Source organism: Saimiri boliviensis, chromosome 2, assembly GCF_048565385.1.
Source record: "Saimiri boliviensis isolate mSaiBol1 chromosome 2, mSaiBol1.pri, whole genome shotgun sequence".
NCBI lineage: Eukaryota > Metazoa > Chordata > Mammalia > Primates > Cebidae > Saimiri > Saimiri boliviensis.
This window is the reverse complement of record NC_133450.1, coordinates 236,883,754-236,897,743: the sequence shown is the minus strand read 5'-3', so window position 1 is coordinate 236,897,743 and position 13,990 is coordinate 236,883,754. Positions and strand designations below refer to the sequence as shown.

Genomic DNA, 13,990 nt, shown 5'->3' with positions numbered 1-13,990 from the left:
GCCCAGCCAGTAGTTTTTAAGAATGCAGATACAGTTCTGAGATCTAGTAGTCTGAGAGCTACTGGCTTTAAGAAATTAGTGGGGTTCTTTTTTTAGTGTCATGCACAGGGAGGAATTTGTAATTTTTTATTATTACTTCACACTTAAAGTAAACCAACCATATATGTTTAGGGTATGCTGATAAAATTAATAGCAATACATTTGTGAAGAAAATCTAACTTGTTTCTTTTGATTTAACAGAAATAGAAGTCTGATGAATGAGGAAAATAGGAGTGCTAATTGTTTTTTATTGTTGTTAAGACAGGGTCTCATTCCTGTAGCCCAGGCTAGAGTGCAGTGCCGCCATCTTGGCTCACTGCAGCCTTGGCTTCTGGGTTTAGGTGATTTACAACCTTGGCTTCCTGAGTAGCTGGGGCTACAGGCCTGCACCGCCACACCTGGCTAATGTTTTGTTTTTTTAGTAGAGACGGGGTTTTGTCATGTTGCCCAGGCTGGTCTCAAACTTTTGGGCTCTAGTGATTTGCCCGCCATGGCCTCCCAAAGTGCTAGGTTTACAGGTGTGAGCCACAGCGCCTGTCTCAAATTGGTTTTTTTTTTTTTTTTTTTTTTTTTTGATTTTTAAAAGAATTGTTTTAATTTTAGGTAAAGACAATTATCTGAAATTGTCAACTGGAGAAACCTTAAAACCAGTAGGATCCTTTATAATTTTTCCAGTATTAAAAAGACGAAGATGATAATTTTCACCCACTTTTGAAAAGTATTAAGGGCTAGGACTGTTAATCTATTATTACAGATACCTGAGCCCCAATTACAGTGGGCATCTGATTAAATCGTACAACAGATACTGACCTGCTATGATCTAGGTATAAAAGAAGAAAAGGAAGGTCTCTGTTTTCATGGGGATACACAAGCAGCAAACAAGTACCACAGATACATAAAGTGGCATAACTTTAGATCATGGTGAATGTTATAAAGCAAAACTGAGTAATGTGACTGGGATTGGTGGGGCTACCTTCACCTTGTTGGTCAGGAGAACCCTAAGAGGAACCGGCCTTCTAAAGGTGTGAGGAAGAACTTTTAACAGGCAGAGGAGAGTGTGCCCTAATGGGAGAGGAAGAAGAGCAGAGGAAAGGAGGCATGGGCAGTGAGGAGGCAGATAGCAAAACTTGAGGGCAGAGGTGTGATGGCTTAGGGCTTGGGGGCCATAGTGAGCAGTTTGGTTGTTTCTCAAATTATGAAGATAAGGCGTGGGAATGTTGTAAATCACACAATCTGGTATCAGTGACACAGTGATTACTTGGTTTCAGTGGAGAATAAGATTATAGGAGCAAGAGTAAAAACCTATGCCTTAATAAAAAATGGAAACAAGACTAAAGGAAAACAAACACCAGTTTCTTTAAAATAAAATTTAAAAAATCTGCGCCTTGAATAGGTTCATTTCTAAGTTTTAAATAAATGTTCTGTGGTCATGTGAGATGCTAATACAGGAAAAGCAAGGTGAACTATATACAGGAACTCTATTTATGTAATTCTTCTGTAAGTCTGAAGTTATCTCAAAATTTAAGTAAACAATAAAAAAATATATTTTATACCTTGAATGAACAATTAACACTTTTGATGTGGGTACAGAACCAGGAGCAGACGAGTCCAGAAGATTTTTTTTTTTAAATCATGTTTTTTTTTTCAATTAACTGACTTGGGACAAAATACTTCTATTTCTGTTGAATTCAACTCTGAGCTGGGGCCCAGTAGTTTGTGTTGGGTTTTTGTACTTTTTAAAGCCTTCCCAGATTCTGATGCTTGCTAATACATTGCATGGACAAAATTTCAGATAGGCTTCTTTAGTAAATTCAGTCTTCATAGGCTGTAATCAGTGAAACAGTTTGTCAACTTTTATTTTTATTTTTTAAATCCCCAGCAACATCTCGAATCAGCGATGCACACTTGGCAGACACAATGATTGGCAAAGCAGTGGAACATATGTTTGAGACAGAGGATGGTTCTAAAGACGAATGGAGGGGGATGGTCTTAGCACGTGCACCTGTTATGAACACATGGTTTTACATTACCTATGAGAAAGACCCTGTCTTGTACATGTACCAGCTCTTAGATGATTACAAAGAAGGCGACCTTCGCATTATGCCTGATTCCAGTAAGTATATATTGGCAACTTTTATTTTGGATAATTCAAAGGGGTTTGGATTTTAGTACAGGATCTTTGATTGGCTATTTTGCAGATACATTTTTATTTTTGGATATATAATTATTCTTTTAGTCATACACAAACACAGACTTTGAAATTTTTCATCTTGTCATGAATTTTAGATAAGAAAATGTTTGATAATCAGTTCTGCTTGGCTTCTGTAATAAAATACAAGTTGTTTTATAATTATTAACACTACTACATGTTATTTACTTTTATTTAAAAACACGATGGAATAGGGACCAATAAAACACGTCCCTGTGTACCCCTGCTCAGCTTTAACAGTTGCTATCTCATTGCCTGTCTAGTTTTATCTGTTAGTCCCACCAATGCAATTATGTTGAAGCCAGCCCCAAGACATTGATTATTGTATCTATAAATACATGAACTTCAGAGCAGCAGTGTTCAGCCTTTTTTTGGCACCAGGGGCCAACTAGTTTTGTAGAAGAAAGTTTTTCCACGGATTAGGGGTTGGGTGTAGAGATGGTGCTTTTGGAGGCATTAGATTCCCACAAGGAACACGCAACCTAGATTCTTAACATGCGCAGTTCACAATAAGGTTTGCACTCCTTTGAGGATCTGATGCCCCTGCTGATTCTGACAGGAGGCGGAACTCAGATGGTAGTGCTCTCTTTGCTGCTGCTAACGTCCTGCTGTGTGGTGTGGCCCAGGTACTGGGGACTCCTGATTTGGAAAACATCAGTTTTAGAAAACAGCTCATTGGGGGAGCTTTTCTGTAGCAACTGAAGTACAGAGTCAGTGTTGAGAAGATCATTTAGCTGTTTCCACAGGTGGTCTGTTCACGCAGGGACGGTAGAAAAGCATGTACCTGAGCTAATTTCATTAGGCCTAGAAAAGCTTTATTGTGTTATTTCTGTTTTGTTGTTGTTTTTGTTTTGAGACAGAGTCTTGCTCTGTTGCCCAGGCTGGAGTTGTGGTATGGTCTCAGCTCACTGCAACCTCTCCCATCCCTCCCCAACCAGGCTGAATCAAGTCTCCTGCCCCAGCCTCCTAAGTAGCTGGGACAGCAGGTGCCTATCACCATGCCTGGCTCTGTGTGTGTGTGTGTGTGTGTGTGTGTGTGTGTGTGTGTGTGTGGACAGGGTTTCACCGAGCTGCCCAGGGTACGACCTCCTGAGCTCAACTGCCGTCAGTCCTTCAGTCTTGGCCTCCCACTGTGCCCCACCACGTTAGAACTTCTTCTAGACCATACAGTCAGTCCATTTAAAATGTGCAGTTCTGTGCTTTTTAATACATGCACAGATACGTACAGTCCTCACCACAGTCATTTTCAAAACGTTTTCATCACCTCAAACGAAAACCTTGTATCTGATAGGTATTAGTCCAGTCCTTCATTCCTTCAGCTTCTCTTCCTCCTAGCCTTGAGCGACCAAGAATACTTGCTGGGTCAGTTTCCCTGTTGTGGACTTTAATAAGAATGGACCATATGGTGTGAGGTCCTTTGTGCTACTCTTCACTTAGCATGTTTTCCGTTTCATCCACGCTGTAGCGTCTTATCAGTACTGCATTCCTTTTATTGGCCAAATATGATTCCATTGTATAGATATACTATATTTTGATTAGCCAGTTTATCCGATAAAGGACATTTGAGTTGTTTCCCGTCTCTTGGTTGTTATGAATAATGCTGCTCTAAACATTTGTGTACAGGTTTCTGTATGGACATCTTTTATTTCCTTTGGTTTTATTCTACCTAGGTGTGAAATTGCTGGTTCCTCAAGAGAGCCGCTTGCCTTGGCCTCTCAAAGTGCTGGGTTTACAGGGGTGAGCCACTGCACCCAGCCTATTGGCCCTATTTTTATCATCTGTGGTGAAATATTTATTCATTTTCCCTGCCGGTTTTTAAATTGGATTATCTATCTTTCATTATTGCATTGTGATAATTTATTTTTTTATTTTTTAATTTGTTTACATAATAAGACCCTTATCAGATAATAGGTTGCAAATATTTTCTCCCATTCCATGGCATCTGTTTTTACTTTCCTGATGATGATCTTCGAGGCCACAAAAGTTTTAAACTTTGAAGTTCGAGTTATGTTTTCTCTTGCTGAGTGTGCTTTTTGTGACCTAAGCATCTTTTGCGAAATCTGACGGCATGAAGATTTACACTTGTTTTCTTCTAAGAGTTTTATAGTTTTCACTCTTAAATATAGGTCTTCGATGCATTTTTAAGTTAATTTTTGTCTGTGGTTCAAGATAAGGGTCCAGCTTCATTTTTTTGCATGTGACTGCCTATCCAGTTGTCCGAGCACCGTTTTTTGAAAAGACTATTCGTTCCCCCATTGAATGTTTTTGGCACCTTTGTTGAAAGTCAGTTGACCACAGATACATGGGTGTTTTTCTGGACTCTCAGTTCTGTTCCATTAGTTTGTGTGTCCGTCACTATGCCAGTGCTGCATTGTCTTGATTACATTGCTCTGTAATAAGTTTGAAATCAAGACGTTTGAATCCTGCTTTTTTTCCCTCCTCTTTTTGAGACAGTCTCACTCCATTGCCCAGGCTGGAGTGCAGTGGCACAATCTCAGCTTACTGCAGCCTTCACCTCCCAGGGAGCTGGGATTACAGGCATGTACCATAACGCTCAGCTAACTTTAGTATTTTTCGTAGAGACAGGGTTTTACCTTGTTGGCCAGGCTGGTCTCAAACTCCTGGGGAGAAGTGCCTCAGCCTCCCAAAGTGCTGGGATTACAGGTGTGAGCCACTGCACCAGGCCCCTGCTTTCCTTTTCAGGATTGCTTTGGCTATTCTGGGTCTCTTTCAATTTTGTATAAATTTTAGAATCAACTTGTCAGAACAAAGAAGTCACCTGGGATTCTGATGGAGGAGGCTATGTTGAATTTGTAGATGAGTTTAAAGAGTATTGCCCTCTTAATGTTAACACGTCTTCTAATCCATGAGCATGGGGTGCTTTTTCATTGATTGATTTCAACACTTTGAAAACATTTATTGTTTTGTTTTCTTTTTCTTTTTTTTTTTTTTTTTTTGGGGGGGGAGAAGGAGTTTCACTCTTGTTGCCTAGGCTGGAGTGCAATGGCGTGATTTCAGCTCACCGTAACCTCCGCCACCTGGGTTCAAGTGATTCTCCTTCCTCAGCCTCCTGAGTAGCTGGGATTACAGGCACCTGCTACCATTCCTGGCTAATTTTTGTATTTTTAGTAGAGATGTTTTACTACGTTGGGCAGGCTGGTCTCGAACTCCTGACCTCAGGTGATCTACCCGCTTCGGCCCCCCAAGTGTTGGGATTATAGGTATGAGCCACAGCACCAGGCCTCACATTTCTTTTATTAAATTCACTTCTAAGGATTTTGTTCTTTTTGATGCTGTTATATATATGAATTGAATTGTTTTCTTAATTTCACTTTGGACAAGCTCATTCTTTTAAAACCTACTCGATGGCCGTCACACACACGAATCTCTTGCTTTGGATAGATGTAGATGTAACTAGTAGACCCTCCATACATTAGCCATGTGACAGTTATCTCTATTTCCTTTTTGTTTGTTTTTTTAAGTTTGTCCTCTGAAGAAGTCAATTAATGAACTTATAATTTGTTCATCAGGTCTTGAATTTCTGCTTCTTAGATATATCTATTTTTAAGATTTGTGAGCTGGGTGTGGTGGCTCATGCCTGTAATCCCAACATTTTGGGAGGCCAAGGTGGATGGATCACCTGAGGTCAGGAGTTGGAGACCAGCCTGGCCAACATGGTGAAACCCCATCTCTACTAAAAATAAAAAATTAATCGGGTGTGGTGGCGCACGCCTTTAGTCCCAGATGCCCTGGAGGCTGAGGCAGGAGAATCACTTGAACCCAGGAGGCAGAGGTTACAGTGAGCCGAGGTCATGCCACTGCACTCCAGCCTGGGGGACAGCCAGACTCAGTCTTTAAGAAAAAAAATTGTGTATAAAGGGGTAATAAAGAGGTAATACAAATTATTTGTATACTAAAGAATTCGTCATGAGAACGTTCCTTTAAAAAGCATTTTTCCAACCTGTATGAAGTTACTTGAACATTTTTTTGGTAGATAAATACCTGGTCAGAGCAAGTACTGCTAACCTGATCATAGGAAATACAAGGGCATTTGCAGTTCTCCCATTTGCAGTTCTAACCGCTTTTTGATCTTTCCACTCCTTGAATTCTGCAAAGTCCTAAGCATGGTGTGTGTGCTGTGGAAGCTTACCTTTAGAAACAGTGGCCACGTTCTGATCTAATGAGTTCTGAAAGGGTCTTGTCCGACTGCCTGCTCTGGTGATAAAATGGGACTCTACATGAGTCTCTTGGCTAGCTCAGTGACTATAAGATTCACGTGTGATTGTGTATTTGTAATTCCTTTGTAAACACAAAAGTGCCACAAAAATATGGCAGTATGATGATACTGCTTAAGGGAAGAAAATTTTTAAAGAAAAAAGTGTAGCTTGTATTTCTTTACTTTTTAAAGAACTGATCATGCTCAGCCGTTTTATTTTTATTGCTTGTGATTCTTAGTACCAGAGATCACAGTTGCACTTTTTGGATTATCATTCAGTGAGAGAATTTATTGTAACCAAAGAGGCAGACAACTGTTAATACATGTACTTTTATATGGTCCACGCCAGGATACCTGTGAGAGTAAAATGGCATTACTGCCAATTGTGCCAGGATAACATGAACTGTCTTAAGCAGCTGGAACCCGGATTGCCCTATCCAAGGATAACTACAAGGAAAAGAGCTTTGAGTTTTTCAGAACCCATGCAATTTTTAAAAAAATACAAGTATACTAATTGCCTACCATTTTCCCTCTTTTTTTTCTTTTACTTTGTTTTTTGTTGTTGGAAGTGGTTTGCTGTTCCTGTGTGTTTTGTTATAGGCCAGAGGCAGTGCATTAACCTTGGCGTGATCTTGGCTCACTGTAACCTCTGCCTCCCAGGTTCAAGTGATTCTCCTGCCTCAGCTTCCCGCGTAGCTGGGATCACAGGCACGCGCCACCACGCCCAGCTAATTTTTGTATTTTTAGTAGAGGCGAGGTTTCACCACTTTGGCCAGGATGGCGTCGATCTCCTGCCCGCCTCTGCCTCCCAAAGTGCTGTGATTACAGGCATGAGCCACCGCGCCCTGCCAACTTTGGGGACCTTTTAGACAGTACAGATGCCTGGGCCATCCTCAGAGATTCCCTTGTACTTGGCCTGTGCTGAAGTTCATTCAACGCCAGTTTTTAAAGCATGGAAAATTTTTTTTAATTTCGAATCTGAGGAAGATGATGTGAAATGCCGTAAAGTTGAGGGTTAAGAAGATTTAAGGCAGGCGTCCCCAAACTGTGGCCCCCTGAGGCCATTTATCCGGCCCCCGCCGTACTTCAGGAAGGGGCACCTCTTTCATTGGTGGTCAGTGAGAGGAGCACAGTATGTGGCGGCCCTCCAACGGTCTGAGGGACAGTGAACTGGCCCCCTGTGTAAAAAGTTTGGGGACGCCTGACTTAAGGATTCACAGAGTAAAACCGATAGTACTTAGGCATGTTAAATGTATACCATATTCTCAGTAATCCCTTTAGGAATTGTCTGCCTTCAAATTATATTTCAAAACCACTCAGACTTACTTTCAGTTAATTACAGCTACAAATTAAACATGGACCAAAGGAATTTTGGGGTATGATTTTCAAAATTGTTCATGTATCTAGATTGGGGTTGGCAAACTATTTTTATGGAAAAGGCTTCATTGGAACACAACCACACCCATTTATATACATATTATCAGTGGCTGCTTTCATGCTACAGTGGCAGAGTTGAACAGTTGGGACAGAGACCGTATACCCTTAAGCCTGAAATATTTACTGTGTGGCCTTGTAAGAAAAAGTTTGCTGACTCCTGGTCTAGATAATCATCAATTCCGGGTATTTAGATTTTTTAAAATTATGAAAATAAATATGTGAGTTGATTTCTTGGGAGGCCAAGGTGGGTAGATCACCTGAGGTCGGGAGTTCAAGACCCATCTTACCAACATGAAGAAACCCCATCTCTTCTAAAAATACCAAATTAGCCGGGCATGGTGGCACATGCCTGTAATCCCAGCTACTTGGGAGGCTGAGGCAGGAGAATCATTTGAACCCAGGACACGGAGGTTGTGGTGAGCTGAGATTGCGCCGTTGCACTCTAGCCAGGGCAGCAAGAGTGAAACTCTGTCTAAAAGAAAATATGTTAGTTGATTTATATCTAAAAATGGATTTTAAAATTTTCTCTTTTTTTCTTTTTTAAATATAGATGATTCACCTCCAGCAGAAAGGGAACCAGGAGAAGTTGTGGACAGCCTGGTAGGCAAACAAGTGGAATATGCCAAAGAAGATGGCTCAAAAAGGACTGGCATGGTCATTCATCAAGTAGAAGCCAAGCCCTCCGTCTATTTCATCAAGTTTGATGATGATTTCCATATTTATGTCTACGATTTGGTGAAAACATCCTAGATGTCATCACAAACTGCCAAATTTGTGGAACTGTGAAATGTATTATTTGTAGACATAAAGACTTGATTGCTTTCCAGTTTAATGAAAGCTTAAATGTCCCTGCGAACCCACAATCTCTGCCAGCAGAACTGGTTTTGTTCTGAATAGTACAGATTGATGTGAACACAAAGCATTTTGTGTAAGGAGAACTCCTTTCTCTTAAAAGAAGTCTGTCTATTTGGAGGGGAGTTACAGGCAAGTTTGATAAAAGTTAAGCTAGTGTCATAGTCATTTAAAATTGTAATAGATCTTAATCATTTCCCCTTTACCCTAACACTCTTATTCTGCCGCCACAATGCAAGCATAGTTTGGTGTTTTTGTTATTGCCTTTTTTGAGATATATGTATATGTATCTACCTATATCTATATGTGTGTATACATATATAATATATACACACAGACACACACACACACACACACACACACACACACCCCACCCCACTGGCAGTCTTTTCTTTGTGGGATTGGGATAGGGGTGACATAATTTTCTTCAGTTTAATAGGAGTGCTTTACCCAAGTCAGTCATGGTTATGGTATTACTGCTCTTTATTTAAAACTAAAATTTGGGCACAGGAAGCATATAGAAACATTCAGCTTGTTTCAAAATATCCGAAGTTCAGAGCACCTTTTCAATCTGGAGCCCTAAAACCATACGTCCAAATGAGAATTCCTTGTGAACAGTTAATGACCCATATTAGGATTTTACAATCTAGTGAGAAATCTGGGTAAAAGGCTACCTTTAATTCTAAGCTTTGATTTTTTTTGGTTACATTTTAATCATCAATTTTTTTTAGCAAAGCCCGGGTTCTTGTTCCACACAGTGTCATGTAGGTGTGTTTTGGACAGCACGTATGGTCTGTTGTCTGTACAAATCGGTAATCTGGATTTCAGCACATGGATTTAAAAGGCAACAATACATCACTGGTTTGTGTGTTTTGGGTAAGTTTCTGGAGGAATACAATGTTTTTATATTGGAAGTTTAAGTTTTGAGTGGCATTATTGCCTCTAACAAGCTCTCTGGGACTTTTAAATTTTTGTTACTATTAATGCTAATGTATGATTATGGTTGGAAACTTCTGCCCCACCCCTTCCCCCTACCCCCTGGCTTTTCCTCACAGAGAATGTCTAGACAAATAGCAGCTTCGTCTCTTGACACCTCTTGTGGGGTGCATGTTTCTGCTCCAGGTGTGCTGTTAATGTGGATTCATTCCATTCAGTGGTCCCTTGGGGTTTGCATGTCAGTGATGCGTTACCATGGAAGAGCCAGCCGTTTGTGTTCACTTGGTGGGTGTAGGTAACAACAACCCTTTGCCACAGTCTTTACATGGTTTCTTCCTGCAAGGTTGTTCTAAACTGAAATAGAACTGCTAGTGTGATTGATTGGTCAGTGAAACAGCTGCTCTCACTTTGTTTTGGAGGAACCCTGGTGGTTTGACAGCCAGGAGAAAGGCCATATGTGAAACCAGTCTCTTGTGGAGATTGGAAATCCTCCCTGATATTTGGGCAGAGCCTAAACGTGCATGCTTGTCACTCAGACACCAGAAGTTTGAATCAGAGATCCAAGTGGCCTCTGTTGTGGCTGTTCTTGATGGTTTCCAGGCCTCATTATGCATGGTTTGCTTGATGCCCATTTTTTGTGCCTTGTGCTGTTGGATGGTAACGACCACTCACCATGTAAACACAGTACCTCAGTTTTCTGTCCACAGCTACAGTCGCTCTGTCCCTGTTGCTTCACCGAGAGCAGCCAGGGGCAAGCTTTTGAAAGCAGTGTGATACCCAAGTCATAGGTGCTTCTCTTTTGTGTGAACAGGTGTTATTCTGCAGATCTACTATGTGTTTTCCTGTTGACTCTTAAAAGTCCCTGCATGTAAATCTCAAAGCTGAGCCTGGCTCCCAGAGTCCAGACTGACATTGCAGCACAAGAATTTGCGAGTGTGTCCGGCATGCACGGACTGTGCAGCACTTCGCTTGGTAACTTTGGGTGGAAACAGAACGTTCATTTTGAAGTACCTTGAGGGTTGGGTCAATTGAGACATTTCTAGCATTACTTAATGACTTGCATTGTGGTTTTTCTGCAAGCAACTTTAATGACTTTTTTTAATACCACGTGATCTCCCGTTTCTAGATGAATGCAACATGTTGATGGCGATGACAGCGTTGAGTTTAATCATTGTTCCATTTATTGCCTTTAGGGCTGAGGGAAAGGGAAGGGTTTTTTCTCTCCCCATTTTCCCCCATTCTGTCTTTCTTTTGGTGGCTTACACCACACTTAATGACGCTATGACTAATTCTGCTCCCAAGCCCTTGTATCTTGGGCTTCGTTTTAGGCTCATGTGTCAGATCTGCATGCATTGCTTGCATTTTTCTGGTATCAGAATGTTGGTTCCTTGTTCTAGGAATTCAACATTAATTTCCAAAAGTATCATGGGACTTGTGACAACACAAGACATGAATCTATGTATAAAATTTATCGGCCTTTCTCATTTACCTGCTCTAGTATTACTGTATTGTGTGTGCGTGCGTGTGTGATGTCAGGCTGCCACGTAAAACTTCAGAGAAAAATCTTAAAAGCAGACCATCCTTTTTTGCATGCTCTATTCTAAGTAGAATGTTCAATGTAACTGACTAAAATTGCATGTTAAAGATATTTAGGTTTTTTTGTTTTCTTTATTTTTATTTGCTTTCAGTTTCCTGTATATTTGCTTACTGTGCCGTTTTAGTGGTTTTAGGATAAAAATGCACTGGTGAAGCAAATGTAGTGCCCACAGAAGGTGATTTTCCAGTTGTAAATGTCATGCAGCATTTGAAGGGACTGTGTTTTCTTAAAAAAATCACAGTTACTTCTAAATCAGATTTCGTTTCTTTTATCGTTTTATGTGCCAAACCACGAAGTGCATTGGGCTTGAATCTCTGAACACTGTAGACCCATTAGAAGACTGTTCCGATTGTCACAAATTGTAGTGCCTGAAAACACTCTTAAGCTGATTGTCTTAAAAAAATGAACGTTCTCCAAAGACAAAACAGGAACAATTATTATAACACAATAATTATGGTTGAAATGTCTGTGGTTCCTTGGAAATGCTGCGCTCTTTGTGTTTTTCCATCATTAGTGCAGTTGGAATGAATGTGTATAGGTCAGAGGTCTTCGTGTTCACATTTTAAAATTAGGTAAATGACCTCATCTTTCGAGCTTGAATTCATTTTTAATTTTAATTTTATTTTATACAATGTGTAGACAGTTCCCTGTTCTCTGCATTTAGAAGTATACACAATATAAATCTGTTAATTCTGTAAGTAATTTTTATAATTATGATGTAACTCTATCTTATCCTTAAAACATTTAAAATAAACCCTTTATGTGCAACTCCTGACTGTAAAGTTTGTGCTCATGAGCAAAATGTGATGTGTTAAATGTGACTCTGAAAAGTTTTTGGGCCATGTAACTTTTTCATCACATGTAAATGTCAGATATGCATAGAAACAGAAAGAAACAATTTTTATTAGATTGAGAATATTCAATAATACCTGAAAGAAGAGGAGGCAATCATCAGTATCCCACGTATATTAAATATTAAAGTTTGCAATTTGACATTGAGACAGTTTAACTTGCAAGATCCTAAACTTAAAAAAATTCTTTTAAATAGAATTAAATAATGTGTATTTTATACTTTCACATCTATTCTTGCTTCGAATATTTCTTATAATGCTTTTGCTCATACTTTAATAATAATAATGGGATTCTATAGTGAAAAATCACTATTTGTCAGTGCTAAGGATATGAAAAAATGAAAGTAATACAGGATATGAAATGATAAACAATGGGATTCTATAGTGAAAAATCACTATTTGTCAGTGGTAAGGATGTGAAAAAATGAAAGTAATTTAGGTTGGTACAAAAGTAATTGCAAATTACTTTTGTACCAACCTAAATTACTTTTGTACAAACTTAATAGCACATATATGTTTTATCATCTTTGATTATTTTGATCAAGGAGGTAAAAAGTAGAATTATGGCAATGCTTTAAATATTTTTAATTTTTTTTATTTTTAAAATGTTTCCCAGCTCATTTTGGCCGAGGGATTTCGTGCTTAAGTCTGGGATAACCTTCTGCCCGCTTTTGGGAGAATGTTGATACTTGGTGGGAGATGAATGCAGACTTGAGCTTTGGGACACCTGGCTTCTAGGTCTGTGTCAGTGCAGTGTCTGTGCTCCAAGACCATGGAGGTTACTGAGGTGGACTGATGCAGGGTCTCCTCTGGCTCTGGTGGAAGAAAGCTGCAATTTGGGGAGGAAATGAGCCATTGGGAAGCACTGGCGCCCCTCTTGAGTCCAGATTTTCTGACCTTCCTTGCTGAAGGTGTTTTCGATGTCTGTCTGTACTATCTGTCATGGGTATGGCTCTGTAAATATTGCCCTAAAATATAACAAGACAAGTTTAGTCTGAAGTTTGGAAGTTGATGACTAGTATTTGTAAATTAATGAATCAACTCCCCTATTTAAAGCAGTCATCACTCTGTTGGGGAATTTTTGTTTCTTCTCTTGGTACAGTTAAAACTCTGTGACGATAAAAGCATTTGACACTAATAAAGCATTCGTAAATGCTTAATAATTACCTTGCCAAGCACTTTCCATGCTATTTTATTTAGTTCTTGACAGTCTTCTGAGGAAGGCACCACTTTTCTGTTCTACAAATAAGGAAGGGCAGAGACTGAGTATCTCACGCAGGATTACTGAGGAATGAAGACTCATCTCTGTTTTGTGCCCAGACATTGAGCTGCTCTGACTGCCTCAATTAAATTACTTCAGTGGAGTGATTTGAGTAATCTATAGTATAATATTTTCTGTGACTCATTTTCTGTAACCTTATTTCATAAGTTAATATCTTAAAAGTGTTTATTTCCAAATTGCCAAATAAAAGGTTTTATATTAGTCATTAGAATGTAGGCATCTGTGTCTCTGTATACTAAGAATTATAACCCCAAATTATTTTTGTGCTTAAACAATAAATGACGTCTCCACCATGGCACACGTGTACCTATATAACAAACCTGCACATTCTTCACATGTATCCTGGAACTTAAAATTTAAAACAATTTTTTTCATAACTAAAAGAATAAGTGATGTCACTTTTTGGAAAGAAGGTATGCTAAAGAAATTTTTATTTTTCATCCTAAGAATATAGATACCTTATTTGAATTTTTAAATTTATTTATTTTGAGATCGCATTATGAGACTGGCTAATTTTTGTACTTTTGGAAGAGACAGGGTTTCACCATGTTGCCAAGGCTGTTCTCAAACT

At 39.4% G+C, this 13,990-nt stretch overlaps 1 protein-coding gene across 5 annotated transcripts in view; it reads left to right on the top strand.

Moving 5' to 3' along the window:
* SPIN1 (spindlin 1) overlaps window positions 1-13,630 on the top strand; it is a 92,313-nt gene extending 78,683 nt beyond the window's left edge. For all 5 annotated transcript variants that reach the window (XM_074395550.1, XM_074395552.1, XM_039474922.2 and 2 more), the window contains 2 exons: window positions 1,919-2,152; window positions 8,452-13,630. In XM_074395550.1, coding sequence (XP_074251651.1) covers window positions 1,919-2,152; window positions 8,452-8,651 — 434 coding nt within the window. In that variant the 3' untranslated portion in view covers window positions 8,652-13,630. The remainder of the gene's footprint in view (window positions 1-1,918; window positions 2,153-8,451) is intronic.
* Window positions 13,631-13,990: the final 360 nt, after the last annotated feature.